The sequence below is a fragment of the Varroa destructor genome, unplaced genomic scaffold (assembly GCF_002443255.2).
Source record: "Varroa destructor unplaced genomic scaffold, Vdes_3.0 BEIS01000003.1, whole genome shotgun sequence".
Lineage (NCBI taxonomy): Eukaryota > Metazoa > Arthropoda > Arachnida > Mesostigmata > Varroidae > Varroa > Varroa destructor.
The window spans coordinates 52,253,220-52,276,875 of record NW_019211456.1 but is presented as its reverse complement, the minus strand read 5'-3'; the positions used below and the strand labels follow the sequence as shown (position 1 = coordinate 52,276,875).

General features: G+C 37.9%; 2 protein-coding genes and 1 long non-coding RNA gene across 6 annotated transcripts; 2 read left to right on the top strand and 1 right to left on the bottom strand.

Annotated features, from left to right (window-relative positions):
• The first annotated feature begins 37 nt into the window (after positions 1 to 37).
• On the top strand, positions 38 to 11,379 carry LOC111248477 (major facilitator superfamily domain-containing protein 6-like). Of its 3 annotated transcripts, none has more exons than XM_086982726.1 (9): positions 38 to 374; positions 2,113 to 2,236; positions 3,765 to 3,839; positions 5,071 to 5,240; positions 5,670 to 5,833; positions 6,029 to 6,282; positions 7,677 to 8,303; positions 8,538 to 8,690; positions 8,997 to 11,379. In XM_086982726.1, exons 3-9 carry the CDS (start codon positions 3,806 to 3,808, stop codon positions 9,158 to 9,160), a joined length of 1,566 nt encoding a protein of 521 aa, XP_086838852.1. In that variant the 5' UTR covers positions 38 to 374; positions 2,113 to 2,236; positions 3,765 to 3,805; the 3' UTR covers positions 9,161 to 11,379. The 3 variants fall into 3 exon arrangements, with proteins under 3 accessions (XP_086838852.1, XP_086838853.1, XP_022656671.1); XM_086982727.1 differs by lacking the exon at positions 3,765 to 3,839 and adding an exon at positions 3,597 to 3,729; XM_022800936.2 differs by lacking the exon at positions 3,765 to 3,839.
• A 1,961-nt stretch (positions 11,380 to 13,340) lies between these two features.
• On the bottom strand, positions 13,341 to 21,529 carry LOC111248486 (uncharacterized). 2 transcript variants are annotated; one of them, XR_002672593.2, is made up of 4 exons: positions 21,395 to 21,529; positions 19,992 to 20,202; positions 15,496 to 15,602; positions 13,341 to 15,306 (listed from the first exon to the last, which is right to left on the bottom strand). It is a non-coding gene; the product is annotated as an uncharacterized LOC111248486 (long non-coding RNA). The 2 variants fall into 2 exon arrangements; XR_002672592.2 differs by lacking the exon at positions 21,395 to 21,529 and having other exon boundaries at positions 19,992 to 20,479.
• LOC111248482 (uncharacterized) lies at positions 15,007 to 17,247 on the top strand. Its single transcript, XM_022800953.2, has 3 exons — positions 15,007 to 15,303; positions 15,487 to 15,571; positions 16,110 to 17,247. The coding sequence occupies exons 1-3, from the start codon at positions 15,007 to 15,009 to the stop codon at positions 16,607 to 16,609; spliced, it is 882 nt and encodes a 293-aa protein (XP_022656688.1). The 3' UTR covers positions 16,610 to 17,247.
• Positions 21,530 to 23,656: the final 2,127 nt, after the last annotated feature.

Here is a 23,656-nt window from a genome sequence, read left to right as displayed (position 1 = left end):
TTGACGCTAGCTGTTACCGCCACCGTCTATGCAGCTTCCATCACATGTCTTCCTCCTCTCTTACCGTCTGCATGATCGGCGCAGACCATCGTCGACCCTGTCTAGATCTTATCCGTCCGGCGATAACAGACCTGAAGGTCGAATTCGACGACTACAGGCCAACGCTAGTGTCACTGTCGCATAGACAGACGTATGTCGTGGCTATCCTCAAGGTACTTTTCGGATTAGAGTTACTTGAAGCTCCGTACAGCCTTTGCTCAAGACTAAACGGGAGCTAGATGATTCCAGCTCTTGTAGAAGCAGCATAATCTGTGACTGTTCATCACGAGCTCGTTTGGAAGCTTTACCAGCGTTCTAACCAATTGAATAACGGTGTAAGTATCAGTTAATCTGACTAGCAGCTTTTTTGTACACTATAGCCTTCTTTCGGTAATTTACATTTTGGGTGAGGTGGGCGAAGAGCACCTAGAAAAGGAGTAAGGCTAAAGATTCGGTAGACGTGCACACCTACACGCGTTCACAGACCTGAAGAGTCTTCGTCTTTGTTAGTCGGAATCTAGTGTAACGTGAAAATAAATGTCGGTAGTGAAGCCTGTATTACAGTGTGTCGAGGATTGCGGGAATCAAAATGATCTCAGACTTAAGAAGTCTCTTTTGCAGCCTCAAAGCGTTTGGTTCATCTCTAGTTTTGTGTAAACTTTTTGTGTGTCGTGTGCTCCGCTTAAAAGAACTGAGCATGTTTTATGAACTGCGAAAGTCTATATGATACCTGTTAAGGAATAACACAAAAGTCACGACAAGGAGAATGTAAATAAGTGTTCGCTTACTTATAAATCCATTTCAAGATCATTGCGTTTATCCGCAAATGCAAGAACAGCTATTAAGCCAATGGGATGGAAGCAATGTATTAAATGAACCTCATTATTCAGTTATTTTTCGTCTGGAGCTCTTTGGCGCAGAAGTGCTGTTTTAGAGAATCGCTAAAAAATCGTGCGCCTAAAAAATCGCTAAAAAAAAACTGTGCAAGAACTTTCGTATTTGAGGTTTCAATATATTATAAATTCGAAATGAGAATTATCAGACAATTTACCGATATTACAGGCATTAACGTAAGTCGAAATTACGCTATTTGAGAACTTGGGAAACTTATATTATTACCTCGAATTCGAGATAATCATCGTTGCTTTCCTCAAGCGTTATTAGTTAATAATAGTTTCTTGGGCTTGGTAACGATTTCTGGTATTCAGGAAGTTTTCTTTCACACTTTTCCAGCCGAACATGTTTTAATTGTATCTATGTGATAGTAATCTACTTTAGCTTTTCTGGTTGGATGCAAGTGTACATAGGAGGAACGCGCAGGTCTTCCAACGATGGCAAATTATGTGTTAGATTCAAACATGTGACGAGGTACATAACAGAGTTGGTTAGGTCTCGCATTGCGATGGTTACTTCAGCATTCATGAGATATTTTGTAGTATTTCTGAAAACAGATGCATGTGTCTTCGACATACAATGAAAATTTTCTCTGCCAAAAAAACTCTTCTTTTTTTTCGTGCTCTAAATTTTCTAATATATTCGTAATGTACTTTTCAATATCGTTAAAGATTTTTCAAAACAGTGTTCAAAGTTCCCAGAGCAATCACGTCGACGTCTTCAATCAGCACCAGCTATGATTTGTTGCAAGTGGCCACGTAGTGACGGCTTTTCGTTCCTGGTTCGATTCCGCCAGATTTAGTTTTCATAGGTACTCTTCTCAATGTCAGATCGACACTTCACGTTTGTAATATTTGTAAAAATATCTGGTGCACGAGTTATAAAAACTGTACATTAATACGGCTCCCATTTCGTGCTGGTGTTAATTTCTTTTGAACATTTTTAGTATATGCGGTAATTGAGTATCCATCAAGAAGTTTGATCATATAGAAGCACTTCAAAGTGCGTTACTCTTACAACGGCATATAACTCTAAATGAGAATGCGTAGAAGCCTGGGTCTAGTAACCTAATCAGTGTGATGATGTGAAAACCAACATAGTCTTGTGATATAAATCGTATAGAAAGTTAATGACTGTACGTAAGTTTTCGTATAGTTGTTGCATTTATGTTCATTTCAGATAATTATGAGAAGTCGAGCAATGAAGGGCATCCAGGAACAATGCTTAGAGGGCGAGCCAATCTGTGGAATAATTAATCGGCGACTGCTCCCGGCCAAGCTTCATCTTTTCCTCTACTGCGGCTGTAAGTGAATGCTCTTTGAGCTACGGTATAATTATTTGGGTACAGAATTATTATAGAGAAATTATTTAGTTAGTTCTATCGAAATGAAAATTTCAGCAAGATTTTAAGCTTGGATAATAATTATAGATGACCTATTGGCACTACAGTAAACTTGATGTTGGGATGCTAGTGTATTTTGCTCGTAACCTGTTGCTTACAAAGTAATATAGAAAACCCAATGACCTACGCAGTTTTTTCTTCTCCGTTGTCATAGGTCTATTCTTTTTTTATTATCAGTGAAAGCAGTGCATAAAATTCGAAACAATTATTAGCTCTTACTGGTTTTCGTTAAATGATCGTGACGTAATCATCATTTAATTAGTGATTGCGTCTACTATAAACATTTTTGTAACGAAAATTCATTCACTGATTCATATTCGTCTACGATGCTGGTATGTACACATCTAAAAATAGGAGCTAGGAGTGCATTTTATGCCCCTATAGGTGTGGCGCTGTGCTACTTATCATTAGACTGTTTTTAATGCTTTATCGTAGAAATTATAGTAACTCTTTAAAGGAGAACTCGGAAATGCCTACGCTTATTTAAAGCTACTGTGAGGATCTATACCTGAGTTCGTTGCGAAGCTAAAATCTCGATCCTACAATAGATTCGCTTTGCAAAATGTCAAAAGTAAACTAAACGCTAAGAACGGCAGGACTTTACAACCGTTTTCTATGTCAATTCTCTCTTCTTCTGATCCTTCCAATTCGATAATTAAATAGAGTTGCTGAAATTCCTCACTATATTAGCTATAGCATGAATATCTCTATGGCCTAACAACGAGAATAGTTTCTAAAAACAAACTGTTTAAAAACAAAGCAATTATACACTTAGTAACATGCGAAAATATCTTTGATGTGATCAAAAAAACACTTGGTTGCAGCTCTTCATGTTTAATAATGACTATGAGTAGTTTTATCAAAACTGGTCATTTTGATAAGATTGTTGCAGTGTTATACTTAACGGAAGTTCTGCCTAATTCGCTATTGATAAAAACGTTTAGAGGCAGTTGGCTCTCCTACTAATTTGAACACTTAATCATGTACCAAAGCAGGTAAAATGTTTTCACTGATCTTATTTGATAATAATAGGTTTCTTAGCGTGTCAAAAACTCAATAAAAGTATCTCAGTCTAACAGTTTTTTTTTTCTTTTTGATAAATCTGTACGACTATGTAACTAGTAGTCTTTTGATGTCGAAATGTTTCCTATTTTTGCTTAGTATTAAGCTACGGTTGATTTCGTTTCAAAATTTAGTGAAAATAGTTTTTAGAGGTTATATAATCTCTACAAATAATACATCTCTGATGTGTCTCCAACAGAGATAGAGATTAAAGGACCTTCAAGGACTTACTATTTTTCGTCCGGTCTGTGCCTTCACACGACCTCTGTAGACGCCGTTGTCTGATATCAACGTTGATCCTGATGTACGGCAAAAGCAACAAACGTCTAATGGTCAGAGTTGAAAAGTTTCATTTTGTCTGTTTCAGAGAACACGAAAGAATCGCCCGTTTCGACCTGTGTCGATCAGATGTTGGCCGGGCCGGACGAACGACTGAGAATGAGTGAGAAAGATGATAAAACTAGTTGATATTGCGAAAACATACTGATGGTTCAGCGTTTCAATTAGTCACTTCAGTGTCATGTCTTTATTTAAGAGAACTGCTCGTTTGAGCCCTGTCTACCGAATGTATGCGTGATTAAGAAATGAATTTTTATATAGGGGTACAAATTTATGATCTTAGAAGTTAGGTTACCACTCTTGATGTCACTGCGTGTCGCATAATATCGTAGAAAGTTCAACATTAGTTCAGCAAGTTCAGCATGAACTTCTGCCTACTATACGGTAGCATATTATTGTTGCTATATCTTTCGCGGCTGGAATCCACTTTGTGTAAACGACGGCCTAGGGGTCCTGTTTGTCCCTTAGATTAAAAAAAAATCGATTTGCTTTTCTTTTCTCCTTCTCTCTGTCACTTGAACTGGTCGAGCTGAACTAGAAGCTGTAAACTGAAGACCCCGCGCCGTAAATGCATGTTAATTAGCAGATGCCCGAGGCCATTATTATCGGAGGAAAAGCAGATGCCACCAGCGTGATTGCCCTTATAGACAATGTTACCAAACAATAAAGTGGAACAGAGAGAGAGAAAGAGCGTGTCGTGAGTACGATCTTATCAACAGTCGAACGATATCCAAAGCCTTTGAGGTTTAAGTTTACCAGTCTGCACGCATATGCGTAGTTTGCAAACCTTATCCGGCTACTCAGAACAACACTCAACAAGGACGAAACCTGACTCCAAGGCATCCTGTGTTTAGTTCCATCAGCATACTATACGCAGTCCTGACAAGCGATTTTAGCCTGTACTGGTTGAAACTGTCGATTGCGAGGAAACATTTTGACTACACTGAAATTATATAGCGTTAAGCCGTGTAACAAATTAATTTAATGCATTGCCAATTAAGCTGGCTCTAAAAGAGCAGAGATTCTAAAGCAGTACCCCTCTTTGAATATTGATCTGAAACTCTGAAGCTTATACCGACCCAAGAGACGACCTTCCATTAACATGTATTAGACAGGATGTATGATTCAGCATACGCTTCCCAATAGACCCTTAAAATGGTCTATGTGCTTCTAAAACAGGTAGGGAAATGGTAGCTGCCTGAAAATTAGGTAACTCTGGTATCTATAGTTACGACATGTAGAGGAAGTGACTTGAATCGCTTCAAATTACGTTTGGAGGTTTATGATGATATACTCGTGCGATATAAAGGATTCTCTATTAATATGTCTTTCAGCGTTGGCGGGCGTAATGCCTTACATCGTGCTGCACGCAAAGTCGCTAGGCATTTCGGCTGGTTTGGCGGGTACGGCAAACGCCATCATGTTAATTACATCGATTTTCCTTAAATTCTACCTTGGCGCACTCGCTGACAAATTTCGAGCTGTCAAAGGAATTCTTATTCAGGTAGGCACATTCACATCCGAAAGTGTAGGTTTTCTGCCTATAACTTATACAAGCGTCACTGACGACGCGCAAAGGTATCGTAGGCAGTACTGCCATAGTAGAACCACACGCCGGGCTGAATCTTGGGGATAGATTTGTGGGCTGGATCCGCGATCAAGGTAGACAGAAGCTACCTTACTTTCGTTCATGAGAGTCGGCATCAGCACAGTTCTAAGACAATTCTCTTACCGGCGTATACACCTGTACCCATATCCCACCGCCTGAATTCATCCGTATTATCCTAAGGTCAATTTCTCCATGTGCTTGACTTGGATCGTTGTTTTGATTAAATGAATATGCCTATTTTGCCAATTTGGCACACATTTTTGTTGGTTAGCTCGTATTGTTTCGTAATTCATCATTCGTAATTCGAGCATTCATTGTGTTTAGGTGATTCTTTTGCAAGGATTGGCCCACCTGGCTCTTTACACATGCATACCGCGTATTGAATCAACCGACGTTTGGCGCCCCATATCGGAAAATAACGCAACCTTCTATTCCGCTGACAGGGAATATCGTATAATTTGTAGAGTCAATACTTCGGAGCCCGTAATGTACGTAATGATTATATATCATTATAAACATAACTTTATTAATTCAGTAGAACTTATAATACATTGTTTCGAATCATTATTTTCGGTTAGCTACATTGATCGTATCTCCAGAAAGCCTCAGACGTTTTTCGAACGTTTTTATGTCCAATTGAATTCATCTGATTACTGATATTTGTCGTATATGTACTATTTCAGTTGCTCTCAGAGTGTGATTAATCAAACTTCACTATCTGAATGCAGTTTTACTAAGGACTTTGTCAACGAGCACGAGTGTAAGAGTCAGAGCAGGAACGGCCCTGTTGCAATAGAGGCCTTTCAGTTCTGGGTGTTTTTAGCTCTTCGAATCATTGCTGGTGGACTAGCCTCGGTCGGATTCTCACTTACTGACGCGGCCATCTTTGCGATACTCGGTGATCACAAAGAACTTTATGGGCGTCAAAGACTATGGGGTATGTGATCATGATTGAGTTAGCTATAGCTACACGAAGACACTAGCGCATTAATAGAGCGTGCTGATCTATAATACTAAAACAATAGCTGGCAATGCTGGTATTTGAACCCACGCCTCCGCATAAAGTGGAACTGACCGGTACATCGAAACGTAAAAGTTCTCAGCCGATACAGTAATATTGTATCACATTGAATAATTATGCAACTTAGTCAAAAAAAAAGCCGCTTAGCAGCGTCTCAATGTTGCATTACTGAGCCAATCTGCTGTTACGAATGTCTCAAATCATGTTTATGTTCTCTTCTCTAGCTAGTTTGGTGTCGGACCCGAGTGAAAATCAAACAACAGACATACAGACACCACAAATAAGAATCCATGAAATCCAGGTCCTACGTACTTCTGTGCGCAGATGTAAGCCTACAAGTGGCAGTATTAAATTTGGTTTCGATAAAAAATAGTTTTCGTTGAGAAAATGTTTCACTAAATAATCTATTTGGTTCGCTCTGAAAATAGCCACCATCTCTACCGTAAACAGTACATAAACAAGATTGGACCAACAACCTTTAATCCGTCAGATCATAGACATCCTTTAGAATATTAAAAATGTAAGGACTGGTCTTATTTATTGTTTACTGTTTCTAATGTTTCGTTTGCTCACGGTGGAGTATTATATGCTGTTTGACAGCCTTTCCGTTATTGCACCGAGCCGTTATCATCGATTTGCTCGGTTTATAGATACCCTCACCAATTCCAACACATAGTTAACACCAACTTCTCACCCATGTCGGAACGATTGGAATATTTATTTTGCGTACTGATGACAGTTCTAAAGCTAAAAAAACTCTAAGCTTATCTAACCATATATTCCGTCAAAGGTGGTCTAATGCGTTTAATGTCGAATTAAAAAAGTTAAATCAAGTACGCTCGTTAACGGGAAAAGTGTCACTTTTGAATATCAATCCTAGCTATCGAATCCTCATCGTACACGCGATATCTTCCTCGGATGCTTTCAGGGGCTTTTAATGTATAGAGAGTCTCGAAATACTCGTTTTGACATCCAATATACACCGCGTTTCGACTCTCAAAGTAACGTTTTGTGATCGGAATGAGACGCCTACAAGCTTCGTAAAGAAGCTTTCCTAGGATATTTTGTAACGCTATCTACCAGCAAAGGACTAGAAAAGGAAAGGAGGAACAAACTGCTATCACACGCATAACAACGTAATACAGTGATTCCCCTGAGTAATGTAACTGATTGATGATTTACGTTAAACGTCAATAGTTCACATTTTATGTTTGATACTTCAGTCAGTAGGCCTTGTTTCGAAATAATAATAATTTACAATAGTACTTTCATCCTTATATTAAAAAAAATGACCTCTTAATGAAACGCAGGTACGATTGCGTGGGGTGGTCTGTCCCCGCTGATTGGCTTAATCAACGAGAACTTCTCAACGTCAGCAGCTAACAACTATGCCCCGGGTTTCTATATTCACTTCACTTTGACGCTGATCGATTTAGTGGCCGTATGTTACCTAGACCCGCCGGAAGTGATACGCCCTTCGAAGAGTATTCTCTCTGATCTTCGTCAACTTTTCCGACAACCTAGCATACTGTTCGTCACCCTGTGCATTTTCGTCCAGGGAACTCTTATGGGACCGATTTGGTCGTATGCGTTCTTGTACTTCAGGGACACACTCAATGTCAGCCAATCTTTGATGGGTCTTCAATTGTTGATTCAGTGTTTCTTCGGTGAGACGCCCGTGATGTTCTTCGCTGGCTGGATAATCGCCCGTCTAGGTTTCCGTAACTCAATGGCACTTGCTGTGGGAGGAACTGGACTTCGACTAGCGGTATACGCGTTTGGAACGAATCCTTGGCATATGCTTCCCATTGAAGTAACGCATGGTCTTTCGTTTGGGCTATTCTACACTGCCATGACGCTATTCGCCAGTAGAGTTTCACCCAAAGGCACAGAAGCCAGTGTGCAAGGAATCATGAGCGGAATGTTCGAAGGAGCAGGTATTTCATACGTATTATATATTACTAACAATAGGTCGGTGAATTACGTTCTCACATTGTGTAATGTCTACAGTGAACTCTACTATCTGGCTATGAACGAATGTTTGAAATAAAATTGTTTCACACTTCGTTTCTAACATACTAATTTTAAAGATGCGTATGAGACGTGAAACTTCGTTCCTAGGAACACTATAACTACCGGTACTATGGTTGTTTGCTTACTCCTTCATGCAGGCATTGCGGCCGGTAGCATCGTTTGCGGTTTTCTCTTCGACCATATTGGCCAGCGGCAAACAATGCTATTCTTCACCATTTATACCTTTGGATTTCTTGTTCTACAGATTATTGTCAATTTGATGATAAGCGAAACTTCCATCAGTGACGATGGTACGTACACCTGAGCGCATCACGACGAATCAGAGGTTAACAGTAGAATACAACTATTATTGAATTAAATATTTCCGCATACAGTCTTCACATGATGACAAAATCTTAATCTATCCGCCGCTTAAAACGTTACCAGTGAGCAGATGGTGAATATCATACAGTTGCCATACATCATACTTGGTAAATCACACTCAAATCGAACAGTTCTTTTAAATAAGAAAACTCTAGCCAAACTATAAAAGTACATTCGAAATTTCGTTTGTATACAAACTTCAATGAAGGAATCTTGTCGTTTCGGAATTTCAGTGTCAGTAAAAAAGCTACCTCCGCCTGAGATACAGGTCGAAGAGGCCTCACAGGTCGAGCAGCTGCTGAAAGGAGTCGATAGAACCATGCCACGTATTAACACCGATGTCTCTGAACTTAAGGATATCTCGTTCGTTGAGGAGCACGATGATGCAGTTGCTTGAAAAAGTACCTGCAAAGCCATTTCACTACCAAAGCGCATCGATGGCGGATGCCTAATTTATAACGTGTAACTGATATAGCAGTTACAGAGTGGTTAAAATGTTAAAAAACCTATTAATACAATCAGAATGCCTTGCCTGTAATGATTTAACCAGTGATCGCGATCTTACAAGAGGATCAATTAGCAAAGAAGCAGGGGTTAAGCTATTGGCAGACCTTGGACCGGGTGAACAAAAGCGATGGGCGTCAAAAGCAGCGCTTCCTTTATGGTTAATTATCCACAATACTGTTCAATGAAATTTCGCCATGTAAAAATAGGTAAACTAGAAGCATAGATTAAAACCTGCAAGGGACGTGTGCTAAAGTTAACTGATATCCGTCTATTGCATCGCGATAACGTTTCTTCGCATCAGCATGGTAGCTATCAGGACTTCTACGTTCAAGGCATTAAGCGGTACACAACTGTCCCAACTCTGCATACATGTACATATGTCATGCGTATTTTCGTTTGTTCTGTATTTTCCAAATGTGAAAGTAATGTTTGTAGATTGAAAAGAGCTCATCGATGATTTGCTTTGGAAAAGTTCAAAATTTTATGAATTTTATTCTACACGTAGACTATCGGGGCGATTATTCATTGTTGTCCTGACCTGTAAACAATTATGGCATTAACCAAACTCCGGAAGACTAAAGACTTTTAGGGTAGTTTGTGTGCATTTGATACTGCAGCCGACGTAATTTAAACACTCGCTTTTTGCTCAAACTTTTGCAATATTCATTGCGTCGCTCTGCATAACAGCTGCTCGATGTGCACGATGAAGTAGATCATGTAAAAACTACTTTACGATCTCCACATTTTGGAACATTTATTTTACTTCTGGCCATTGCTAGCAACATTCCAGCATTTTTTTTCACTGTACATAAAAACAATAGCGTCTATGTGTATACATATATATATATATATATATATATATATATACACGCTATTTGAACTATGCTAAAGCTGTATTGACTAGTTAGTTACTTACATCTATGCTTGAAAATTAAATACAGGCTGACGCAGGTCTCTGAGCGAATTCAATAAACAACCATATATATATATATATATATATATAATATATATATATATATATATATATATATATGTGTATATATATATACATATATGCTGTATAGGGTAAAGTTTCTTCTTTAGGCTAGGCTTTCTCAACGCCAAACTCGCTACAGGTCAAAACCCACAGCGTCAGTGTTTATACAGTTACTGTTATACAATAGAAACATTAAATTAGTTTCAAATACAAAGCCGTACGCTTTGCCCAGCCTCGGAACCAAGACAGTGGTGTATGTTAGACTTTTAACTAATATAATTTTATACTCATTCATATATATACATATATATATGTGTGTGTGTGTAAAAAGGTCGCTTTGTGAATGTGAACATGGAAGTAGTGCGTGTTCAAAAAAGTTTTTATCAATTTTTTTCGAAAATGCAGGAGAGTAATTAAGTGTAATTTTTGAAAACTGCTAATCAGTATGATTTCAACATAAGGATAACAGGCAAAATCAGACGACAAGATAATTTCAGAGGATACTCACGTAGCATCATGTATAATTCAGCTTCGTACCGTTTTTTCGCATGAAACGTGCCAGCCTACCAGGCAGAAAACAATCAAGCACATAAAGATATATATAGGCGTCTAAATAGTAATGACAATTCAGCTACGATTCGGTTTAATAGGTCGTGGAAGGTGTACATACCTTCTCGACATTCAACAGGCGTTTATTCAGGTCATATTTTACCTTGATTTGTTGTACATATTAAAATTGGATCGATTTTTAATAATAGAAGCGCCTTTCTTTCATAATTTTTAAGAAAATCGATGCTAACAAACACAATCACCGAAGTCAAGGGTTTTTTTAGTCGTTATTTGGAATGAATGCTCTTCTACCCGGACAAAAATCTGCCATCTTCCAGATTTTTAAATACTTGTTTAGGTTTGTACTAAGCTAATAAATTTTCATTAAACATCTAACAAAAATTTAACAAACGTAATATTTTGCATTTTCCTAATACCGTTGTGTTTAACTATTCAATGACTTCAGAGATCTATACAATTCAAGGCAATGGTAAATGGTTACGTACGTCTAGACCTTAAAACAGTTTTAATACAGATATTTATATCTGATAGATAATAAAACAGATATTTAATTTCGGACCGACTTATTTTGAAGCCATAACATTGAAAATAATTTATAGTTACGAGGTTTCCAGCATTTATGTCATCATATTTATGATAGTGTATTTCACTAATGTTCAATAGTACATGGTGTTACTTGGCGGTAATTCTCTGTGTGGCATATATAAACTTTATGAAAAAGATATAAATGTTAAGGAACATTCGTCGAGTGTTTTTACCATGTCAGTTAATGTGACTTCTGCCTTACACTAGGTGGTTACTAACGCATCCGGCGGACTTTGAAATTGAGTAACTTTCGAACCACTGCCGCTAGTAGATAAAGTTTATCTGGTAAATAGCTTAGCCTTCTAGAAACATGTGAGGGAAAGCTGATGATTCAGTGACTCTTAAGAGTGATTAGTGTGGAAGGAAAAATATCTTTTGATCTCGAAAATTAACACTCAGTGGTCAAGCACTTGTTCCAGGGACTTAGAACTTGAAGCTATACCCTAATATCAGCCTAAAACATGGCTTGTTATTTCTAATAAAGTGCATACTCATGGCCAAATATTGAACTATATTAGATATTATATTGTTATTGAAATATCTGTGTTGCTTATAACAAGTTCAATGATGTCATTTGTTCAACCTGAGCTAATTATCTTATCCGTGCTTCTTGCCAGCCTAAACACTTTACATAAAAATCTTACGGGGGCTTATGTTACGATCTTCGACAACTAGAGGGCGGATGCAGTTAAATATGAATTTCAAAGAATATCATCTATTGTTTGTTTCATTTCTTATAAATTGACATAATTTAGTCGAAAAGCTAGAAATTTCCGTTGCACCATATGGATCTCATTGTATACACGCCCACAGAAGCTGGGCTTAAGTCAGCATAAATACACACAGCCAGCCCCCAATACCCCAAATTTTGTGGTTGTCAAGGGTATGCGTACGCGGTAGAGGAGAGTCGAAGTGTTTTCACGTTGCCATGGCTTCCCGGGCCCACCCTACTCGTTCCACTCCCCGAACGTATAAACAGCAAAATTGCAGCTGGTTTTTCTGCGGGCTTCAACAACTGCCGGAGCCAATAATTGTTGAGTAGCTACATAAAAGCGTAACGCGATATGCCTAGTGACGTTCATTCTAAATCTATCGAATAATTACAGTTTAGCCTTCTAGTAGGTTGAATTGCAGTTTTGGTCGTCTGCAAAGGTACGAAACAACGAGTTCGGGCAGCGATGTTAGGTAGTTACTATTGCCGCATGCGAGACCCCATGACATTCAAAAAAAGAGCTAAAATTTCGTACAAGAGTCTGTGCAAGTAGCTTTAACACGGTGTACTAAATAGCTACAATGCGTGTTCCGTCCTTATATGAGTTGTACTGTCTACTGTTGAAAAAAAAGTATGGCTTAATTCTATTTGTAGAGGGCCGTCGCGAAGTGTCTAAACAGTTAGGCTAAATATCAAAAGCAAAATATAATCCTCGAGAGTAATGACATTTCGCTACTTCAAACTTCCTCACGCCTTCTATAGAATGCCGTGATTAAACGAGGGAAGAAAATGCATAGACAAATTGTAAAGTCATATAGTAATGATAGGCAGTAAATTTCCATACATCGTTGTGTGCGTATTCAGTACATCTGTGCCTATAAATGGTCCGCGCTAATTTGGATCTATTTTTCTCCTATCTATCCTCTATTTATATCTGCTTGACGTCTTCCTTATGAGGCTGAAATACAGTTCAAATCTTTAATGATACATCATTTAAACGTCCCGTGTCTTGATCGCTAACTGATTGTACCCTATCTAAGCGGCCTGCCTGTATAGAATACGGTACAGAGTATTCTTAAAGACGGCTTTCAGTCTGCAATGCAGGTTCGAACACCAAAATATAAATCTAATACATAATCAATACTTTTTAAGACAATTTCTGCGCGCCTACAAAACGTGGCATGATATAGATGCAGCAATTGAATCAGATACCAAAGACATGACGTAGATGCGTACATTGGAATAGTTTAATTTATTTGAAATTCACTACTACTCGAAGTAAGATCCTCGTTTGTCTGGCAAAGTTGTCGGCCTTAAATATTTACGAACTTATTCTAACTTGATGATGGGGAAAATGCAATTTCTCTTGTTAATTCTGTATTGCAAAAAGATGGACTACGTAACAGATCACGCAATCGTGCGCTGGCTTCAAGTGGCATAACGGCAATTTTCATTGTTCGAATACTGGTACGTGATTAAGACTTTGTATCATTTTTTAAATCGATAACTATTAATTATCAAATATTAGTTATAATTTAAATAATAATTATTATTAATCAATATAAACGGTTTGCCTTATTCTGATATAATAAACTGTAGTTTCGTTTGGCCCATTCAATTACTCTCATCTAAATAGTTTCATTTCTACGTTTGGTGTTGCCGTAAAACACTGCTCCAGTTACCTTTATCGAGCAGTATAGTATAATATGTATACATAATAATCTCATTATTTGTTTTTGCCGCTGTCGTTCAAGATTTTCAAATACACTTTTATTGACTATTTCAAAATAATTTGCTGCGTCCATAAAAAAACACGGAAAATTAACAATTTTCCGTGTTTTTTATGGACGTACCTCGACTAAACTATAATTAGCAGCTATTCGTTTGCCCTTTGAGGTTGCCTTCTTTGCTGAATAGTATCGCACTAATCCAATTGCCTGTGATATAGCCAACGCAGTTATATATTACGGCCACTGCTTTTGCATGTTATTACACCATTATTATTTCAAAATGTCTAACCATTTTAGAAGTGGCAATATCTCTTCATCCTAGAGAGGACAGTCTGTCCACGTTTGTGAACTACTTGACAATTGCTGCTAATTTGACTGACGTTTTTGCCGTTGTTGCCGATTGCCCATTTTATCATGATTACCGGTAAGCCAAACGTATAGAAGAAGAGATATCGACAGTAGAGAAATGGCAGACTGTGCTCACGCTCAAATAAGGCCAATTGTAATCATATAAATAAGCAACCAGTTCAAATGGTTTATACAATAAATAATCAAGATATTGTCTTGTTTTATATAAAGAGAAACCGTTCCCATAGGAATTAGGACCTCAACAAAAAATATGCGTTAAAAAGATTAAAATAGATTTAAAAAAAAAAAAAAAGAATAACTAATATCAGAAACCATACGCTAACGCAGGCATCATTTCTGTCACCTTAAAATGTTCTAAAAATATTTTTCCGGAAATTCTACGCTTGTAACACATGGTAGGGTTTTCAACATGACGCTTTTTTCAGTGGCTAAACTTCTAAAAATATTTTGACCTACGAGAGCCCTATTGTCGAAAATGTATGTTGCCCGAGATCTGTGCTAACGGTGCCAGAGTTCATGCGAACATCTGTTAGCCTCGAGGGTTGATACGTCAGTACAGAGAGTCTTACGAAAGATAATGGGCCTATTCGATTTCGATCTACTTCAGAGAATCATTTTGCAATAAACGTTAACATAGATTTAGCGCTATATACACGTTTAGGCGTTTTAGAAAATACGTCGTTAGAGAGTTACGGTTTGCTGTGCTGTTTTGGATTCCACGTTATTTCGGCTTGTTTATTATTACGGGACAGTTACTCCGGAGCTTGATAAGTCTGGGAGAGAAGTAGCTAAAGATGGTCCGAGTGGCGGTCCTGGGATGTGGCGTCTTGGGTTCGAAAATCGTTGGTGACCTCGCCTATCATGGACATGAGGTTCGAGCTTACGATAGCAATCCGGAAGCATTAGATAAGCTGCTCTTGAGGCTTTCCGAAGACACCAAAATTCTCCGTAAGGATGGCCTATTAAATCAGTCAAATCTCGTCGGCAATGTGCTTTGCATTTCTCGCCTAGAAGAGGCGGTCCGCGAGGCAGATTTCGTGTTCGAAGCAGTCGTCGAAGACCTTGCGTCAAAAAGCGAACTGGTCGCACAGGTACTATCAACATACCAATCACTTAGTAACCATTAATGAAAACATTTGGCATAATTTTCTTTATGTCTCAAGCAAATAGAATATGGTAGATTGCGAAAGCAATTTGTTACGCAACCTGCTGAAATGATGAGAGCTAGAAGAGACAGCATGACGTATTTTGTGGCTATTGACAATTCCTTTTAGGTATCTCACCTTTGTCCCACGACCGCAATCATTGGTTCAAGTTCCATGCACCTCAAGATTGATTCCATCTTCGAACGAGCTGCAGGTAAGGATTCGAAATTGCCTAACAGCCGTACCTAGGATCAAACGTTTAAGTATATCTTTATGCTATGCGGGCAAATAAATATCTGATGCTTATTTATTATTAACTCTCTTTCTTGTCTCGTTTAGTAACTTATAGTATTTTTTTTTGTATATTCTGTAGTAATAATTCAGTAATAAGTAATTCATATTCTATAATATTACGAGAAGTTCCTAACTATGCCCATCGCCAAAATGTTATTCTTGAAATTAAAGGGAGTAAGGACATGGATCAGGAACGATTTCAATTTGTTAGGTAGGCCAAACTTTAGCGCGACACCTTTTCCAAAACAAACAGATCCAGATGTTAGGTTTAGGCTTAAAATATATTTGCCCACAATATATATGCCGCTAGATGTTGAATGGTGGACAAGCTCCATATTTGATAAAAACAGTTTTTCTTGAGCTGAGACGGTCCGTGATAATTGATTGATTTATGCAAAATACCGAGTGCTTCGATAAATCGAAATCCCGGCTACCGGCATCGTTTATCTTTGTTTCAGGCAAAGATCGTTGTTTGGGGGTACGTTTCCTTTTTCCCGTATTTACAGTATCTGAGGTTGAGCTTCAAATGGCCGAAGACACATCACCTGAGTCTCTGACCTCGGTACGTGAATTTCTCGAGCGCATGGGCAAAACTGCATTTCTGAGAGCAGGCAACCTTCCGCTAGTGCTGAGTGAGGCTCAACGTGAATATCGCTGGGTCACTCGCGTACACATTTTTCAACAGACAGCCTGCCGAAGGCCTCCACTCCTTGTTCCAGACCTAACCCATCATGAGAGTCTCGAGCGGGTACTCAACTCAGAACTCATGGATGGTCTAACACAATCCCGAGAGAAAGATTGTGTCGTATGTATGGATGAGGAGCGCAACTGCGTGTTGCACCCATGTCATCATCTTTGCTTGTGTGCCACGTGTGGCAAAATGCTGTTCAAACGACAAGACGCATGTCCTATTTGCAGGAAAAAGATATCATCCATCTTTCGAGTATTTTATGCTTGATGTCATTAAGTACATAGTGTTCCGTTCAGATGTACTTGATACCATGCGACTGTATAAATCACCAACTGATTGTTAAAATAGATGGACTGATTATATGTTTAATGAACGTAATTGCTATGAAAAAACGGCAATCGAGAAGCTTTAACCAGATATCTTTATATCGTTCGTGTTATGTTGTTGGGATAACAGACTACAGAGTCGACGTTAATTTTTCCTATTACTGAACGCATATTCATAATACAAAATTGTATTACTTCCTATTTGAACAGCCAGAATCATATAAGATGGGCACAGGTAACGTATCTGAGTACAGAGCACGTTGGTTAAATCATTAGAATATGGTTACCATGTTCGGCCATAGTCTCTCATCAGCCCATGCTATCGTCGAAGACGTAGCACTATACACCAGAAGAGCTTCCGTATGTAACTATGTCAACACGAAAAATACGAATTTAACATGAATGTAATTATATTTAGCGTCATTGTTGAATTTTCTCAGTTGAATGTTTGAGACACAAGTTATAATGGGAGACGTACATTGCAGTATATATAACCGATCACTCGTAAGCTCTTACAGCTACCGACCCCTAAAGGAGTGAATAAGTAAATAAATGTATCTTCTAATTGATGTACAAATATTTCAATCTATTTGTTAAACGCGACCGTACGTGGTTTCCATGACCATCGTTCCATCGCTGTCCTCTGCTATTTTAATCAAAAACCTTGGTTTGCGTGTCTATAGTCTTCAGTTGTTGTTGACCAATTGGTATACGTATTGAAATACTATTAACACAGCGGTTTCCATTTCTTCTCCATGAATATTCTATCTAATTCGGCCAGATCGCCAATCATTATCCATCTTATTTATGTTAGAAATATAACAAAAAGCGCTAAACATTATAAGGTTAAAAAAATCACACTTAAAAAATATATTGTTTTAGTTTTCCGATCTTAGCGATAGCTCGTTGTACCCTTTAAATAGAAGTTTTTTTTTCATTCGGAATTTGTATGGATTCTAATGGCATTGCCTAAAACAGAAGCCTACGTTAATTGAACAAAAGCTCTCTTTCCGTTAATGGATATTGTCGGATTGTGTATTGTATTACTCATTTAAAAATATTTATCGTACATTCAGCTATGGCGCAGAATGTATACATGGTTTTGTCTGCTCTCACTTCTATAATTACCCAGCCATGACCATTAATCATATCTCATTATGTATCTACCCATCTTGTTAGTGATAGACCTCGACATTAAGTTACGTAAGTGCGATACAACTTATTCATCTTTATCTAGCTCTATCTACCATCAGCAATTTGACAGTTACGTGTAGAGTATCGTGTGACTTCATGGACCGCTTCATTTTTCTTTTTAATGAAGAAACATCGGTTTTAAAACTGGACATTATCAAAAATACACCAGTTTGTATGTGACTCAATTTGGGCGACTGAATTTCTGACGATTACAATTAAAAAATGGGGCTATTTAAAACAACTATGTGTTTATTTTATATTCTATCAAGCTTTTATTGAGCTATAAAAAAGCAAAATGACCAGCATATTTATTTAGCATCACAAAGCTACAGTTTGAAAAAGGAAGGAAGATTGTGTTATGTGAAAGTCATAGTGGACTTAGTTATGTATGGTCACTGTATTGAACATTGCATATGGGGCTGGATTATGGCCCCATATGTTGTTCTCATACGGCTTATGCAACCCAATCTTGTGAAGTTATATATGTCAACCACTAAGGTGTACCTAATCGGTATTTTCCCGAAAGCTAATGAATTTTCACCACAGTGGCTTTTCATTGCTTAAATTTTTGGACGATTGCTTATGATGGTTTATTTTATCGAACAGAGCCGGGATTTTTCTATACACACGAGAGATTTCATAACAATCTGATACCAGCTCGAGTTTTTCGATAAGATTAAGTTAGTCTATGTATAGAGCGTTCTGCGATTTTTCCCATATAAAGGAACGAGCGTGTATTAGTCTTTATGTTAAAAATAAAATGGATACTGCAGACGCTTCAGAATGCCTACGAAAGTTAGATCCTAAGTAAATTTCTTGCTTAATAAAAGAGGATGTGCTTGAAGCGCTTTGAAGACGAACAGAAACCCCCCAAAATCGACCTTATCCCTAGAAGCCCTGTGCCCGAGGTGCTCCTCACGGTTTCCTTCAATCGGTGGGCGGCGGCCTGTAATGACCTCATGCCGTCCAGCTTCATGGTCACCAAGGGATAGAGTAAAGAAGCTTTAAGAAGACTGTGTAAGTCTGTCCATCCGCAAGAGACCAGAACCATAGCACGACAAGTCCTGGGTTTCTTGCAATGCGCCGGCTTGCACTTCATCACTGATACAGCAACCATGTTGATGTTGCAAACAAAAAACTAGATGTATGTGTTGCCTCGTGCTCCTGTAATTACCCGACCTAATCTTCTATGGATTTTTCTTCTTCTAAAACTAACAAAAAGTCTAAAAAGGAAGCGTTTTGGCACGACAGAAGAAATCAATGAGAAATTACTAACCGAACGGAGGATTATTCCGCCCATAGAAGTTATAAAAATGTTTTATGAACTGGAAAAAACAGCGATACAAATATGTTACATTCGGCGAGGATCCTTTTGAAGGATACGAATTGGTATGATTAGACATGTGTTACTCTACTTTTAGATTAGAGATGTATTACTCTGGAGTAAAAAAAATCAACTATTTTTAACAAAAAAGGTTATGTATAATCCCATCTTCTCCTACAACTGGCAACGAGGTTTTCTTAACTAATGTGACCTTTTTCTCTGCTATCCGTGTCAATCTTACTCTTTCCAAGTTTACCTGGATTTTTCGTTGAATAAACAGATAACAATCTGAAAGTCTTTCCAGCACTACCTAGTAAACCTAGGATATAAATGCCTTGGGGCTATTGCCATAAGAAATACTCGAAACCATCGTTCCAAGCAAAGAAAGAATTAGACCGCGGGCGTCCGAAAGAATAAGCTCAAGCACCCTAAATATATACTTAGACATTAAGTGGATTCGTTTTTGACTGAATTTGGTTGCTGAAAAATTGTTCTGGAATGTGTTAATTAACTGTTGAGTTAATAAAAGGACCCTTTAGTTCTACTTCGGAAGGCTTTTGCTAAAATAGACAGCGATGCATCAAAATTTACCGTTAGTCCAAAATCGTCTTTTTTTTGTCCTACTGGCCTTTTATAATGCGATTCCAGTCTGGCTTAGTACTGCTTGAACGTACTACTGATTTCGGTACAAGTGCCCATTATTGGCACACATTTAGAGAAGTTATATAATTTTCTAAAAATACTCCGCACGTGATCTAACCAAATTGAATCACGTTTATTGTTAGAAAATCGGTAACCTACTCACCTATTTCCTGCCGCCTGAGGCTTTGCCTGCTATATGCTGGTGTTTTTATTACAATGGCTCGGTAGTGTAGCTATTGCGTCATTCTGTGATGTCAACGTGGTGCGGTGTATCAGACGTCCACGTACGACCGTAAAATGCTGGTTAAGGTTTCTGTGCTTAGTACGTAGCCCCAGAGGCTTTTCCACTTGGCACAAACGTTCCTTAGAAAGAGCTGAAGACTTGTAAACGTTATGCAAAAAGTTGCAGCCGACTCAAATCATAGACCCAATAAAACTAAATATAATAGTAGCAATAAAATAAATAAAAGGGCAAGCACTTTAGCCCGATAGTTAAGTGACAAATTTGATTCACTAAAATGAAGTTGTGGTCAAGATACTGGAATCTATTCACATCTATTTATATTATATTATCTATAACAGAAAAGTAACGAGAAAGGACCTACTTTTATTGCTAGCCTGCGTGAACTTATGTCGTGTCGTATGTACATCGTCTGCAGGCGTACGATTAGCGTTAACAATCAATTGGTAATTGAATTAGGGTTGCCGGAGATAAGAGTAACGAAGGGCTTGGAAAAAGTAAAATTATTAAAGATGACTTGAGCGGCTATATTGGGATGTAGTGTCTTCGAATTCAAAAACTATCATGATTATGAAGTGTGAATTTACCAAAACGGTTCCAACAAACTTGATAAGCTTCTTCTAAAACTTGCTGAAAACGTCAGCGCTTTCCGAGAAATGGGTCCACTAAACGAGGAAGATATTTGTACAATGTATATTGCGCCTGACAAAAGCTGTTCGTGAAGCTCATGTTATGTTTGAAGCGATTATCCAAGACTTTTTTTTATCGAAAAAAATCTCATTAAACAGGTGCATTTTTATATATTGTGCATAATTGGGCCATGAAACCAAGAATATTTAATTTATAATAATATTGGGATACTATTTTATATGTTTCCTCTAGTGCTTTGATATTTACTTTAAGTGTTCAATTGTTGTCCAACACGGCTGTTATCGGCTGGAGCTCTGTACACTTGAAGATTGATTGCGTTTCCGCAGTGCAAATAGGGTTTACTCTTTTAAAGGATTTCATACACTTCCGTTATTCCATTCTCTCTATACGTGAGGATGCGACTGGCTGTGTGTTTAGAAATTTGCTATACTGCATATTTACCTATGCTTTCTTTAGTCATGCTATAGTGTAACCTATGCTGTAAGTCTTCTTTCAATTGCTACATGTTACACAATCTGTTCACAAATCAGAACCGCTCGTTGGCAATACGCTTCGTGTTTTTTATGTTCGAGACTGAGCTGCAAAAGATCAAATACATGTACAATAGCTATCTGCCAATACTTCTTTCGATCAGGAAGCTCGCCGCAACGGGACTACCCTTGAGTTTTACGCACCTGTACTTTCTTTTACCGAACGCCTTTGCTCCCTGTTAGGAATGGTACATATCGAAACAGCGTCGGCGTAACGCTTAGTCTTGAGAAATGAACGATGATCGACGACAATTCCGAGGAAAGGACGGTGTCATTTTGTACGTACGAATGACACACTTGTGTTTTTTACCGTCGCATCGTATCAGTAATGTAATGGTTCGTTGTTTAAATATATCATTTAAAGAAAAAATTAAACAAACGAGAAAAACCGAAAAGAAAACTGTTTAAATCGTCTACAATTAGGTCCTAACCACACGGCACAAACAATATGGTTTTGTTAATATTTATTGAATATAAACTGACATGAAAGCACGGTTGGCATCATTCATATCTGCCAATCAGTTTAGGTCATTTGGATTAGAGTTACTGGTGCTCACAATTATCGTTTAACTACAGTGTGAATGATGACGCTTCTGTGAGGGGTGGCGACAGCGGCATCGCTGAATACGTTTCCATATAAATTAACAAATATAGAATACATCATGAAAGAAGAAAAACAATTAATATCACATACTATAGGTTTCGCCGCCTGCTGGCTACTTATTGTATGCAGGAGAAAATTAAAAAAACAAAAAAAAAAAGTTAAAACATAAACCTCAAAAATACTCCGTTATGATTAAATGAAAAGACCAACGTTGGTCACCGCCAAAAACGAAGGCTGATTTACAAAATTGGACGTCGCTTAAAATTAGTCTCAAATCAAATTGAAAACAATTGATGCTTTGTAATAATGAACGTTCATCCTGATGAAACAGAGTGATTCAAAGATGAATGTCAATAAAATATCCAATAAAAGGACAACGATTCTGTGACGAACACTATGCCGGGTCAAATAGGTTCATGCAATAATATACGCTAACTACCCATATCACATTCATATTTTGATCTCAAGTGACCTTTTGCTAAACACTGAGAGCAGCCTAAAAAGCTATTGAACTGTAGCGTGAATGTAAGAACTTAAAAGTCAGACATAAGCATGTTTGTAAAATTTAAAAAACGGAGCTTTAAATTATTTCATCCGAAACCTTCATTTAGGCCCATAGGCTTGTGCGTATTGTAAAACCAATAGTGACAAACGTAGATTCTTGAAACTCTTGTTGAGCCTGAAATAGTAAGGCCTGATAAAGGCTCCGTTAGGAACTGAACTGACTAGTATAGGTTAGTAATTCTACGGAAAAACCAGCTCTTCTAATACAGTCTTGTAATTATTGATTAAATTTTGCACCGAATTTGTTTGCTGTTTCTGGAAAAACCTCTTTAGACCGTGCGTTCGGCCTAGTCCAGAAGAGAAGATGTGTAAATGCTTTCGGAGCATTTATATATCCCAATTAAACCCTTGAGACTAGTAAATACTTGTTCCATGGGCATCGGTCATATATTAATTTAGAACGACAACCTTACGATGATGCAATGTCGCACTTATCGCTTAGTTTCGTAATGGCTGTAGTTATTCTCGTCTTCGCAATTTTTATCACTGGCTCTATTTCTTTTTTTTGACAGTAACCACAATCAAAGACCTGCTTTAAGACTTGCAAAAAAAATATGAACTAAAAAAAATTAGGACAACGACGTTAGCCCCTACTTCAACCTTTACTGCCGCTCCTAAACCAGTGAATGAATAGGGAACTACTATAAAGTCACGTATTGGGCCTCGTACATTGGTAAATTAATATAGAAATCAATTGTAAAACCTTATTTGCTTGTTGGTGCTTTCGTAACGTATCCACATACTAAAACAATTACGACTAAACTATTGAATGACTCCTTAAGAAAATTAGGAACGAGACACAGTACCTTAAGCTAACAAAAAATACCGCCCATGTGAATATATCAAGCTAACGCCTGTTGCGTGCTAACAAACCCACCGCTTAGAATTTGCCTCATCATAAAAAATGAATTATCAAATTATTATTTATTATTAAGAAAGTATAGAATAGATTATTTGTTTCTGTCTTTTTTTCTCTAGAAATAGTTTGCTCTGAAGCAGCTGATCTTTCGGAATAGACTTTTTTTTTCTAGAAAACAACAAAGCATGGTTCTGTGGTAAGACCTTATTGGAATTGAACATGTGGAAACTGTCGAGTACCTATCCTTTGAGCGGACGCTTGTAACGCTTGCCATCGAAAGAGTCCCGTACATCCTCTATAATTCAATGAATGACCGTCTAGCGTTCACGAATGTTTCTGCACAGCTCGATAGACAAACAAGTCACAAAGTAGGAAAACT